Source organism: Herpailurus yagouaroundi, unplaced genomic scaffold, assembly GCF_014898765.1.
Source record: "Herpailurus yagouaroundi ecotype Mexico unplaced genomic scaffold, PumYag 210, whole genome shotgun sequence".
NCBI lineage: Eukaryota > Metazoa > Chordata > Mammalia > Carnivora > Felidae > Herpailurus > Herpailurus yagouaroundi.
In genome coordinates this window covers 13,934,037-13,947,772 of record NW_024412441.1, presented here as the reverse complement: position 1 = coordinate 13,947,772, position 13,736 = coordinate 13,934,037, and the positions used below count along the sequence as shown (strand labels likewise).

The 13,736-nt window shown below is 50.0% G+C and overlaps 1 protein-coding gene across 2 annotated transcripts in view; it reads left to right on the top strand.

Annotated features, from left to right (window-relative positions):
• EPAS1 (endothelial PAS domain protein 1) overlaps positions 1-13,736 on the top strand; it is an 85,330-nt gene that overhangs the window by 50,137 nt on the left and 21,457 nt on the right. For both annotated transcript variants that reach the window (XM_040453841.1, XM_040453840.1), the window contains exons 3-6: positions 7,629-7,780; positions 8,202-8,286; positions 11,667-11,785; positions 11,880-12,085. In XM_040453841.1, coding sequence (XP_040309775.1) covers positions 7,629-7,780; positions 8,202-8,286; positions 11,667-11,785; positions 11,880-12,085 — 562 coding nt within the window. The remainder of the gene's footprint in view (positions 1-7,628; positions 7,781-8,201; positions 8,287-11,666; positions 11,786-11,879; positions 12,086-13,736) is intronic.

Sequence of the window (13,736 nt, the reverse complement as noted above, 5' to 3'; positions counted from 1 at the left end):
CCCTCCGAATTCACAATCTTCAGAGAAACCTTTTCCTGTTAGCCCTGGCCAGAAAGAAGCGTCCTGGGGAATTAGTTTTCTAGTTTCAGATCCTATGTGACAGTCCCATCCGGTCTGTCAGTTTCGTGAGGAAACTGGGCAGCAGGTAGCACCTTTCCCCACGCGGCGGCTGAGGCGCCACGGGTGGGCAGCGTCCCAGCCGGTGAGCGGCCGGGAGGCGGGCAGGGGAAGGTTCTTTTGTGGCTGGCTTTCAGTTTTCCTGAGTGAGCCTGGTGCCTGGGAGCTGGTTGACTCTGCCATCCTGTTATGAAGTGGCTATTCTGGGAAGGAAACCCAGAGCAGAGGGAATCCAGCGCGAGGCAGGGAGGCCAGACCAGCATGTGCTATTCTGGGCCTGAAGCACAGGAAGGATATGGGGAAAGAAAGACCTTCAGAAAATAGGATGACAGCTCAGTGGGTCCAAGGGTCGGAGGGCTAACCCTGTCCTGCAAATCTAAAGGGTCTCCAAAAAGAGTAGACAGGAGGGGGGAGAACCAAGGGCAAAGACATGCTCTATAAATACTTACAAAGAAACAATGCCAAGGAATGGCAGTTTTGTCACAGATGCTAGTGAGAGAGGGGACAGTGGCCGGGAGACACCATCAGAGGGCACGTGTGTACCTCTTTCTTTTAAAGAGGCTTCTCTTTCTGGACAGGTGAGGGCAGTGTCTGGTACCATTGGAATCATCTTTACACACACAAAGAGTCTGCACTGGAGGATTTAATGACCAGACAGACGCTTCCTCCACACCCAGAAGCATCTCCTCAACTTCCCTGTTATGATGCTTGAAATCCTACTCTTAGACATTAATTTCTTTGGGTAAATTATTGCTTCCTTCCACCGCAAGCCCCGTCCCACCACCACCAGAGACCCCGAAAGGAATACTGTATTCATCCTGGGACAGCTCTCTGATTGAATTTGGACTTGTAGAACATCATAGAACTTGTAGAATGATGAGAAGAAGTGAGGTACAAAAACGATTGCTCAGAGCCACACGCTTAGCACTTGGTGAATCTGCACCTGCTATGCAAGTCCTTTGGAGTCTGTCTTTGTGAGAAGGGCAGACATGGGAGGGCAGGAGCATTGTGCAAACCTGGTCAGGCAAAGATGGTGATGAGGGCTAGGTGTGGGGGACAGGTTCTTTCTTGGTGGGAGAACCAAGGTTGAGCAGAAGCACCTGGGGGCCAGCCCTGAGCAGGGGGTGCGGCGATGGTCCTCACACATTCAGTGAGTTGTTTCTGTTCTTTCTTCTGATAGACAGCTTTGATTTCCATGCTCCCCCACATACAATCATTCTTCTCAGTGGTTCAGAGGTTGGCTTGGTAAAAGCCGTGAACCAGAGGCTGGGTCCCCTGAGCACATCTGCCTGCCTGTGTGCTGGCATGAGCCTCCGTGTGCCAGCCACCCCCTGGGAGACGGGACCACGGCGAGACCACACACATCCCGCTCAGGAGCTGTTGCAAGTTGTGGACACAAACTGCCTGCCCTCTGGCTGGTCTTGGCCCCAGACGGACCAGAGCCCTCAGCACGTCAGCTCTGGTCCTCTCCGTCCTGAGGAAAGAAATGACGGAAAACGATAAGAAGTGTCTACATTTGGCCATCGGGTCCTGCTGTCTTTGACAGAGCAGTTCTCATAAAACACGCATTACCCACGATGGGGAGGAGGCAGTGGATGGCTTTTCAACATCCCCTTTCTCTGCCTTCTCTTCCAGGCTCCAGCTGCACATTCTTTAGACCAGTTGTTGAAATCATCTTCAGGCATTGCATGTGAGACAGGATTTTTTTTTTAAATCACATTTTGCTTTTTCAAAACAGGCCATACAGTAAAAAGGAGAATGGGACTTGTGGGCACACAGACCCACCCTGGAGCCTTCTTTACAAGTTTGTGAGAATCTCTTCACTGCCTTTGAACTTTTCTTTCTCATCTGTACGAGTGGGATGACCAGGAGTTCTTTTGCAGTGCTATCTGAGGATTGATCTAAGTGGATAGAAAAGCCCTATCCTCTCTGCTGCCACATAGGAGGTTCTTCACGAGTTACAGCTTAGAAATAAAAGTCATTACGAAGAAGCAGATGGATTTAGACTAAGTATAGGCTTCTGGAGAAATCGCATAGACGGAGACCCGGCAGAAACTCTTACTGTCCTCTTATACCCACCTTCCAGCAACGCCTATCAAAATGCTGAACAGCCAGGGTTTTCCAAGTCAAAACAAACCACAGATTCATTATTGAAGCCTTTTTAACAAAGGTGAGCACTTGTGTTGGCTCACTTTAAAATAGGAAATAGCCAGTTGCCTAGCTCAGAGTTCAAAAGGCTAAAAAAGACCAGGTTTTGCTTTAGAAAAGTTTCTGCTTTACTTAGTAACATGCTTCCCTTTGATTTTCACAGTAGGCTGTTCTGTGTGGGAATGTTGGAGAGGAAAACCTCAGCGCTGAGAAATTCAGCCTGGGAGTCGGGACAGCCGAATGAGATCCATATCACAGGAAACAAACTGAAACAATAGCTTTATGATATTAGCTTCCACGCTGGGCCGAGAACAGAACACACTCTGACGGGAACATCAGTGGAAGTACCGCTTGATTGTCTGAAATCCTCTTTCAAGATGAGCCCCGCAAACCGTGACCAAATGAGGGTTGCTCCTGCATTCGGGGGGCATCAAACAGCAGCAAATATGCAAAATTGGCTTTCCACCGTAAAATTGAGTTTTGGCTTCCCACACTCATACAAGGTGAAATCAAATTGATTTTACACGATTGCTAGAGGTCATTATGTAGCAAGGTTTCAAAAGAGAAATGTTAGGTTTATTATCAATTCATTGGCATGAATGAATCGATTGATTCATGTCTTGCCCCACTCACCTTCTACTTCAAGCCTTTTGTCTGTCCTGTTTGGAGAGGAGCTGAGAAGCTGATTCATGCCGAGATGTAAATGGCTAAAAGCAGCTAATACACAATCTCTTCTAGAGATACTGACCTTGTTCAGATCACTCCCTTAACTTAAACCAAAAAAGTCTGGTAAAAAGGTATTTGGTGACCCCGGCCCTGTGCGTCTTACGAAGGGTGCTACAAAGACCTAAGATAGGATAATAAGCTATGTAAAGAATAAAGGAATGAATCTCATGTGGTGGATGTTTAAGGCCCATTGGGAGGCCAGCAAGATCAGGTAAAACACAGTGCCTTCTGCCCAAGATGTAAGGATAGCCCAGGCCCACTACCTGGTGATGGCATTGGTGGGTCTATGGGCCTGGGAAAGTTGGAGGGGAGGAATTGGATTGAAAAAGAAAGCCCCTGTAATAATAACTAAATGGTGACTGCCGAGCACATGTGAACTGGGAAGATCACATCAGCATGGTTTTAAGAATGGTCAGAGCAGTCCTGGAACTTTTCAGGGTAGGAAATAAAGAGGGAAGATGACCCTGGTGGAATAAAAATGCATCCTGACTGACAGTACCTTGTAACAGTCTGGTCTCAGAGACCTGGTCAGGAATGTCTGCCCTGCCACCCTGCCCGCTCACCCCAGATGCCCAGCTCCTGCTGCCCATGGGGTCCCGCCCCACATGGGTGGTGCTGCCTGAAGGAAATGAGCAGTGCTCCGGAAAAAGTGCTCCGAAACCTCAGCCCGCGCATATCCTGGCTGTGGGGAGTCGTCATCAAAGCCTGTTTACTGGGGCTATTTTTAGCATTAAAGAATCTTGTTGTGCTCCCCACGCTGAGCATGCGTCGCCTCAGCAGATTGCCTCTGATTCTGATGACCCTCCTCTCTCTTCTGGGGGTCAGACCCTGAAGGGTCCTGGGAAGCGAGTAACTGAGACCGAACCCAAGGCAACTTAAAGACCCCTTTGGGGGCTTCTTGAGCATCTACTGGTGGGCTCCTCTTTATTTAGCACCGGAGATTTCTTCTGGATCGTCGTGAAACCTTATGGTGGTTTATCTTTGTCCTCCCCACCCATCTGTAGATTCCCTCAGCAAAAAGATTGCTTTTAAGGGCACCTGGGTGGCTCAGTCAGTTAAGTGTCTGACTCTTGATTTCAGCTCAGAATGATTTCATGCTTTGTGGGATCGAGCCCCTTGTTGGGCTCTGGGCTGCCAGCACGGAACCTGCTTGGGATTCTCTCTGTCCTCTTTCTCTGCCCCTCCCCCACTCACTCATGTGCATGCGTGCACACGGTCTCTCTCAATAAATTAAAAAAAAAAAAAAAAAAAGATTGCTCTTACACCTTTCAGTATCCCTGATTCTCCCTAGGACAGGATTGAGTACATAGTGACACTTCTTTACAGATGTCCTGACTGATTTCCTGCCTGGTGCCTAGCACAGGGCAGACACATAGTAGGGATGTGATAGCAGAGAGTGATAGACGCGTACCCCTGGCCCGTAGGGTGAAGGTCCGCCTCCAGCCCTGCAGTTTTCAGCCTCAGCTCCAAGCTGACAGTGAGCTGGCCAGGTTCCTTCAGAATCCCCTAGGAGGAAAAGCAGGTGCTGGAGCAAATAGTACCACAAAGGCATGAGGCCAGCTTGTCCCAGGGGTCCCTCGGGGCCAGCCTGCTGGCTTCCTGGCCCTGCAGCCATTGTGACTTCAGTCCCAAGATGTTCTATTTCCATTCGTGGTCCCTGAGTGCCCCTTTGCCTTCCTCCCAGAGGCCGGCTGGCCAGCTGCTATAGCCAATTCACCACCTCCTGGAAGCAAGTGTACTAGGCATGGATAGAAACCAGTTTGGCTAGGTTGGAACTGTTAAAAACAGGAAATTTTAAGCAGAACTATTTCCTCTGGGCCTAGCTAACCCAAATAGAGCTGTCTTGGGATTACACCAGATTTTGATGTCAGTGTTGCCACGGAGATCAAAGAAATTGAGGAGAAAAAAATTGTCTCAATAGGCCAGGAATCACAGAGCTGGCCTTTGCTGTCTGGAGAGGGTAGTCACCTATCTGGTGTGATTTAATGGTGCTGGAAACCTCTCCTCACCCATCCCCAAAATAGGTCACCACCTGCCAAAACAGTTTGATTTTTCCCAGCACTAAGGGTCACTCATAGGACCTTGAGTTAAGGCAGTGACCTGTAGCCGTAGGTCCAGCATGTCCACATTACCTGGGAACTTGTGACAAAAGCATATTCTCAGCCCCACCTGAGCCCTACTGAATCAGGAACCCTGGGGAAGGGACCATCCAAGGCCGGCTTCATGAGTGTGTGCCCTGTGTGGTCCCCCAAGGCACATTGAGAGGGGCCCTGGACATGGCTTAAGTTTTCATTGAGAGGTCTCACATTTTTGCTTTGAGTTATGTAGTAGTCTGGGCCCCCGAATCCTTGGCTTTAGCAAGCCCTGCAGGGGACTCTGGTGCACGCTCAACTTTGAAAGTACTGAGTTCTATCACCATCTCTCCTAAAGCCCCAGGTTAAATATGGCTGTTGACTGGAACCACAACATTAGCAGTAACGGCATCCACACCTAGAACTTTGGCTCATTATCATCAGTTCAGCTGACTAGTTGGTGGGCAGAAACCCAACGCAGGGATCGAGTGTGGGTATGTGTGTGGCACCAGGCTGTCCCCAGATGGTCTCCCCTCCCAGAGGCTAGCTAGGGTGTGAAGGGGAAAGAATTTCTCTCGTTGTTTTCACCATTTTCGCAAAACAGAAGGGAAGCCACCAGGCTACTACTGTCTGCAGCCCAGCCCTTAGCTTTAAAGGCTGCTAGCCTGTCCCTGGACTGCCTGCTCTCTTGGTGCCTCGGGCACGTGTGCTGGTCCCATGTCCTGAAGGTGGCTGGTCCCCAGGGGTGCCACCGAAGCCCCATGGTAGAAACATCTCCTAATTTGGATTTGTTCTTGAGGAATGACAGCATATAGCCCAGAGCTTAAATTTAGGGGCTCCAGGGAAAAGAAAACTAAATAAATCCAGTGCCCTCATGGAGAGGGCCTTGGACCTCATGTCACAGTATCCATGCGTTCCTTGCCAAGTGGGCCATAAATCTAACTGCATTTCACATTCCCCAGAACAGCCTCGTGTTGGAAGACTCCTTTTAGTTAAGTGAGTATTCACTTTTTATAAGGGACAAATTACTCTCTAACCCCCTTGTTCTGTTAAGTTAAAGGAGGTCTACGTGGCCTAACGTTTGTACTGGATGAATACAAATTTTTGTAAGTAAATGTATGTTTGGAGTTCAATGATGAGGTAGGAGAAGCAGGGCCGAAAGAAAGTCCTTGGTCCGAGGACAACAGCCAAGGGCCCGGGGCCTGAGAGCTTTGTTTGGGACAAGAGCTGAGCCTACATCTCATCTGCTGTTCTGCAGGTGGCAGGGGTGCACTTGAAAAGCTGGCGCTACTCAGAGTGGTGGTTGTGGGTGGGCTCTTCCGTGGGGTGGGCTCTTCCCCGGGTTGCCCCTAGTGACTACTTCTGCAACCTGATTCGTGGCCTCCTCGTGTGATCTCTGCACCTCTGGTCTTCACAGTCTGTCTCCAAACCATTCAGAGTACCATTGCCAGGTGATTCCCCCTAGAGCAGTGCTCTGCGATGCCACCGCTCCAGGATGCTGGGCTCCCCTCAGCAGTGTCTCCTCGGTCCCCGGGTGGGAGCTTGCTCCAGGCCGTACCACCTCCATGTTTGCCCAGTGTCTGCCCACCTCGACCGGGCCCAGAAAGTTCTTTCACCTAACAGAGTGAATCCCTGTTTTTTATGAGCTGCCTCAAATGCCCTTTTTTGGAACAGTTGTCTCTGACCACCACAAAGTGACCCCCTCTTCCCCTGAACCCTTGAGCACTTACTGTCTATATTCGTCTTTGGTCACCCAGTTCTGTTGCTCCTGCATTCTTACTTAGATTTGTACCATCGTGTGCTACACGTCCCCTATCTAGGCTTTGAGCAATTTGGGGGAAGCGGCACTATCCTAGAGGGAGCAGAAGAGGGGGGAAATCACAATGATAGGTGGTGTTTTAGGCATTTTAGACACTCATTTAATCCTTGCTACTCAAAAGATGGAAATTATTCTTTCCATTTGGCTGATGAGGAGACTGATATTCAGAGAAGGTGTTAGCCAAAGTCATAGCCTAATGGGAGGAGTGGAACCTGCATTTATTTGACTCCAAAGCCTATAAATTGTTTGGAGTGTAGCTGTTGAATTCAGCTGCCTGAGCCCACTAACCACAGTCCTTATAAGTCCTTATAACCTAGGGCAAATGACTGACTACGTCTCTCTAAGCCTCGTGTGTAAGGTGAGACAAAGAATAGTACCTACGTCACAGGCGTTGTAAAGATAAGACAGTATATTCAGTGCAGTACCTAATACATATAGTCATTGCTCAGCGTGCGTTAGTGGTGAAGGTTACGGTTTCTAGTACCACTGTGACTGCCATCATATCTATGACGCCACTACAGCCACACTCCTGCAGAGCCCCCATCAGGGTGTCCTCTGTGTAGTGCTTATCAAATACCCACTTTTTAGGCATGTGGTGACACTTAGATGGTTGACAGTGTGAGTTCCAGAAAAGTCCACCTAGTGCCTTTGAGCCATCCCTGGCTGGTGTTCGTTTGTGCCAGTCACATCTGATTTAGGACCACATTCGTGTAAGCCACCCAACACCCGCCCCCCTCTCTTTCCAGTTTGCTCTGAAAATGAATCTGAAGCTGAGGCTAACCAACAGATGGACAACTTGTACCTGAAAGCGTTGGAGGGTTTCATTGCCGTGGTGACCCAAGATGGCGACATGATCTTTCTATCGGAAAACATCAGCAAGTTCATGGGACTCACACAGGTGACACCCTCCTCTGGCTCTTTCAAAAAGGGAAGACGTTTGCTTTTGGAGGTAGAAATGAGTGGAAGGTTCTGGTCACATCCATCCTGACTTCTCCCTACCTGTGCCCTCCCCCACTCTCTCTGATCTCAGGCTACAAGCCTCAGGAGCACACTCCCAGGCCCTGGTGTTGAGTTTGACATTGCTGATGGACAGTTCTACTGACTAGATTAACAGACAAACCCTGTGAATCAATTCTCTGTCATCAGTGGCAGTCTTTTATGTATTATGTCCACGTGTCTGTGGGAAGCCAGACTGGAATATGGGAAGACCCAATTCAGCCTACTCTCTGTCTCCCGACCTGGAAGGTGGCTCAAATGTCTCTTGGAGACCTCTTCTTCAGCATTAGGGGTAATGAAGCCCAACCTTGTTTTTGAAACAGGTGGAGCTAACAGGACACAGTATCTTTGACTTCACTCATCCCTGTGACCACGAGGAGATTCGTGAGAACCTGAGTCTCAAAAATGGTAAAGTATTCTTCACTCTGTGTTTCATTCCTTCTTACATCACTTGGGAGGGGATCTGTATTCCCTCTGTCTACGAATGTAGGGCTGATAGATCACGGTCATTATCCAGAAAAAAACTGGCATCCCTAAAATATCCAGCACGAGATGGAGGGCACGGGTGGGACATGGTACTCAGAACTCTGTCTGGCCGGCCCTTCATGGCACCTGATGCCATGCTAGTAAGGCAGTCCTTTAGGTTAGGACATTGTCTCCAGCAGGTTTCACCACCTGTGAGGCCAGTGCCTCTGCCAAATGGGGCCACCCAAACCAGTACACTCGTCTGTGCGCAGATGTTCGTGGAACCTATTGCTTTTACCTGTTGTGTAACAAACCACACAGTGCATTGTGGCTTAAACGATCATTTTATTACCTGTCATATTCTGTGGGTTCTGTGACTGGTTCTTTTGCTCCACATGACATCAGCTGGGCTACTGTTGTCTGGGGGCTGGACTAAGTGGAATGACCAGGATGGCTCCCCCACACATCTGGGACCTTGTGACCAATAGCTGAGGCTGGGACTCTGCTGGACTGCTGGCAGTGCTGGACCTCTCTCTCACTCTGTGGAGTCTCAGACTTCTGACACAGCGGCTCAGGGCTCCCAAAGTACAAAAGCGGAAGCTGCCAAAGTTTCCGAAGGCTTAGCCCTGAAACTGGCACTGCATCACCCTGCCCCATTCTGTTATTAGAGGGACTTATAAGCCAGCCCCTGCTCAGGGTGGGAGGTGAGTACACAAGGCCACGGATATCAGGACGCATGACTCATGGGGGCCAACTTTGAAGACTAGATAAGGAATGAATCTGGTCCCCGGGTGATAAGACGCACAATAGGTAGTTTTTGATGGAGAAGAGATTGAAAAGCTCTCATATGTTGTATCCTACCTATGGGGGGTATCCAGCAGATACCAGTGGATGGAAGGGCCCACATAAGCTGAAATCACTTTGCAAGGACAGTCAGAGCTGGGGACCTCCAGGCACAGGCACAAATGAAGATATTTTTAAGAAGACTGAAGCTTTGAGCGGAAGCAGGGCTCAGTGACTTTCCAGGTCCCTTCTGAATCAGAGATTCCATCACTGTCCTGGGCAGATTGTGCCCATGGCTGTCCATCCCCTGTAACATCTCTTACCTGTCACGGCCATGGGGTGTGTGCTTGGCCAGCCTGAATGACAGAGGCAGTGGCACCAAGCCTGCGGGGTTGGGCTTCTGTTCCTGTACACACTGCAGAAACAGGTGCTTCCCAGGCCCACCTCCACCCTTGCTACTGTCGGAGCCCGCAAAGTGTGGAATTATAACCCCCTCCCCCGCTAAAGTTCTCACCCAGCCCCTGCGCTCTCCCACCTGAGGGCCTCGGGCCACCTGGCTCCTGGAGTGCACAGGCTGGAGAGCACTCCACAGGCCGTTCAGTGCCTTATCTGTGCTGCTGAAAGGTCTTGTCTGCTTCTCTGAGGAAGGGGCTACCAGACTTTCTGAATCTCTTTCTAAGGCAGGTGTTGGGAGCCTGGGAAAATGGAAAAGTCTCTTGTTCTGGACTCCAGAAACTCTTCAGCCCTTAGGTTCTCAGTCGGAGCTCAGCCACTGCCCTAGTCTCAGTCTGACTTTGAGACCTGAGCCAGGCCACTCCATTGCTCTGTTCCTCAGAGCCTCTGCTTTCAGACTGATGGCATTGGACCAGGCAAAGTCTAGGCGGGACCTTCTGCTCACAAGTACCATGATTCATAGCATGATTCTACTCTATTTATCTGAGTAGAACTTTAGGTCGCTTGGTCCACGTGTCAAGGACTTGGGATCAAACTGTATGAATCAGCAAATCCTCATTGAAGGTGCCGGCCTGCGTGGACTCACAATCTGGAAGCAAAGGGTTAGAGTGAACACCGAGAAGGAGATAAGGCCATGAGGCAGATTGTGGAAGGCTTTGAAGGCCAGGTAGAGGGCCTCGAACTTTATCCTGTAATCAGAGGGGAGCTTTTGAAAGTTTTTGAGCAGGGGTGGGGTAATCTGATTGGAGCTATGTTTAGAAAGATTAATTAAATGGCAGAATGGGGAGAATCTAGAGGTTAGCAAAGTTAGGAGGCCACAATAGTAACCTGTGCCACAGCCACAAATGAGTCCCTCCAGTCCACTTATCAACAGCACCTGAACTGATCCCAATAGTGGATCCAGGCCCCAGGATAGAAGAATATCTCATGATATGTAGACCCCACTGATGAAAATGAAAATTGTAGGGACCATCATTAAGTTTTGGGAGAGATGATTTTATAATCGTGTTGAAGGAATGTTCTCTCTTAAAAAAAAAAAGAGAGATTGACTTTTGTTCTCTTATTTCATGAGCTAAACAGCTCCTAGGGAAGTTTAAGATAGATTCAGAGATGCCAAAATTCATTTGATACAGCCCTTTGAGGATACATCAGTCTGATATATCATGGCCCTCTAGAGGTTTATGGAGGTCTGTGACTATTTGGGAAAAAAAGGCTCTGGATTGTTCTGTGATGCTGGGCAGGGGAGCAGGAGTGCATCCAGGAAGGTCCAAGAGGTGGTGGTGGTGGAGGCAGAATTTAGGCACTGACGAGGGGGACTCAGCTGGCACTCACCACATTCATCACTGTTCTGTGGAAAGTGGGAAAAGTTCTGAGTGGGCAGGCATCTGAAGACTATCAGAAAGGAGGCTGTGGTGTTTGTCGTGGCGATTTATTTCATTCTGGCCGAGAAAGGATATGATCCGTGTTGAGTTAATCTTCAAAGTGAACTTGCTCACTAAACCCAGGAGGCTTGGACCAGAGCCCTGACACATGTCGCTTTAGGGAGAAAGCTGATGGCTTGGTATCCTGAATGCAGCTACCGCAGGTTGAAAATAGGGCCCTGGAGGGATCAAATTACTGAGGGCCAGGGATGAGGAAAAAACGGGGGTGTCTGAGGGACATTTCTAATCTGAGAGGTTTAGCCCTTTGAGGAGACTGGGTCTCACCCAGACCGTCCCTCGGAATTCCTTCTAGGGGACATGGGCATGACCCGGGAGAGGCATGCCAAGATCATGGCTACTGGTCACCCCTTGCCTCGCAACCCTGAAGTGAGCACTGACTATGTGCTAGGTGCAGTGGGAAACAAAACAGTGGAACAGCCTTCAGGAGCTTCTACTCCAGGTGGAGAGACCAGCCGGAGATGAGACAACGTTAGTCCGTGGGCCAGTATGGTACTGAGCGTTCATGGCAGGCCACAGGTGCTAAGGGAGCAGATCCTCGGGAAGCACGCACAATACATTGCCCAGAAAAACTGCATCAGGGCCCCTCTTCTGAATATAAGCATGAAACTAAAAGTCAGCCGGGTCCCTCTGCTCGCCCCCATCCAGGCTCTGGTTTTGGGAAGAAAGGCAAAGACATGTCCACAGAGCGGGACTTCTTCATGAGGATGAAGTGCACCGTCACCAACAGAGGCCGGACCGTCAACCTCAAGTCAGCCACCTGGAAGGTAGGACGACAGCAGGCCTGGGCTGGAGTCCCCCACCCCGACCCCTGTGTGTGCCGCTGGCCCCGCAGCTGATCCCCCCGTGGCTGGTCTCCAGGTCTTGCACTGCACCGGCCAGGTGAAGGTCTACAACAGCTGCCCCCCTCACAGTAGTCTGTGCAGCTTCAAGGAGCCCCTGCTCTCCTGCCTCATCATCATGTGCGAACCCATCCAGCACCCATCCCACATGGACATCCCCCTGGACAGCAAGACCTTCCTGAGCCGCCACAGCATGGACATGAAGTTCACCTACTGTGACGACAGGTGGGGGCCCCGGAGCGCGTGTGCCGTGGCAGGGCTGTATCTCACCTGCACGGGCGTGCGTGTGTGGCTGTGCCTGTGGGAAAGGTGTGGGTCTGGGGTGGGAACGTTGCATTGCCGGGTACAAGTCTGTGGGCGTGTGTCACTGTTTCATCCCAGCAGTGCGGCTGAGGGGCTCTGGGTACCCTATTTGGTGGTTCCCCGTTGATGCGGTATCAGGGGCCGAAGGCAGAGCCATTCTGCTCTGTGGCCCCGTTGTCCTTGTTGAGTGTGTACATAGTCCTCCACATATGTGTCAGGCTCCTGAGCAAATTTCCAGGAGTCTCATTCCCAGGAGACCAGGGTCTAGAGATCTCCATCAGCACTCCCAATTCAGAGACCAGCCAGGAGCTTCGGGGTCTGAAACTGCTCCATGGCTGCAAGCCTTCCACCTGTTCTCTTCCATTAATGAGCTCTTTCCTCAGCCTTTGTTCCTTCTGTGTCGCCTCCATCCCAGCTACTGTCCAGGCTAATTTCAAAGACTTTTTGATGAAGGAAGCTAAGCTAGACTCTAACCCCCCAAACCAGGCCCCACTGACAGCTCTCCTACGGGAGAGTGACGTGCTTCAGAGTGTCGGCTCTGGCGGGATGGCCCGGGTTCAAGTCCAATAGGAAATGTTCAGTGTGAGCTGTTATTCTCATGCTAAATTGTTCTTTATTATAAGTTGTTGAAAGAGTGCCTAAGACTGCACATGTCCCTTCTTAGAATTGGTCTCCACTCGAGGCACAATTGAAGGACTTTTGTGAAAGGGTCCTTGAGTCATTCCTGGCCCCCTGTTCTGACCACCATGGCACTAGGACGCAGGCAGCAGCTAATTCTCTAAGTAGTAAGAAGTACTCTAACCTCATAGGGAGAAAATGCACATATGAAGACTTTTGTCCTAGAACTCTGACACAGTCGACGTTGATTACCGTGGTTAATAGTGTCATAATTGTGATCGGGATGAAGATTGGAGATAAAGGTTGTCCCAAAGGCAGGCATTGGAGAAATCCATGTTGTGTGTAAGGGGTCATCTGTCAGATGAAGCCTTTGCATTCAAAGGAACATTCTTGGCAGAAGACACAGATCTATAACGTAGACTCTCCAGATGACATGGGAATTCCCACTGCGTGGCCCACATGTCTGGCTCCAGGATGGGGTGGTGCTCTGGATGCCTTAGCCATACAGCCCGGAGCAGCCGCTGTTGTGCCTGGGACTCTGCAAGCTGCATGTAGCCCCTGTGAGTGAAGCCATCCCTCATGTGACCCCACAAGCTCTGGGAAAACCCTGCAGTCCGAGAAAATAACTCAGCATCTCTAGTTAATAGAAGACAGGGATTTTTTAAGCTTAAGACTTTGATCCTTGTTAAAGTGAAGAAAAAAATCCTCTGGAAAGAGTAATCTGAGGTTGTCCTCCTTTCATTACCTTATTTGAATGGGTCTCAGGTCATTTCCTGAAAGCAGCTTTGCTTTGGATAAAAGAAGAGGGGACACACGTAGCAGGAATTGGCCTAACAGTGGTCGAGGAGGGAACGGACACAGAGAAGAGAGAGATCCCTGGTGCCGGCTGCCTTAGTCTGGCTCAGGGCTTACAGGCAGAGTCGATACTGGCTTGAAGGAACCTGTGATTTAGGGC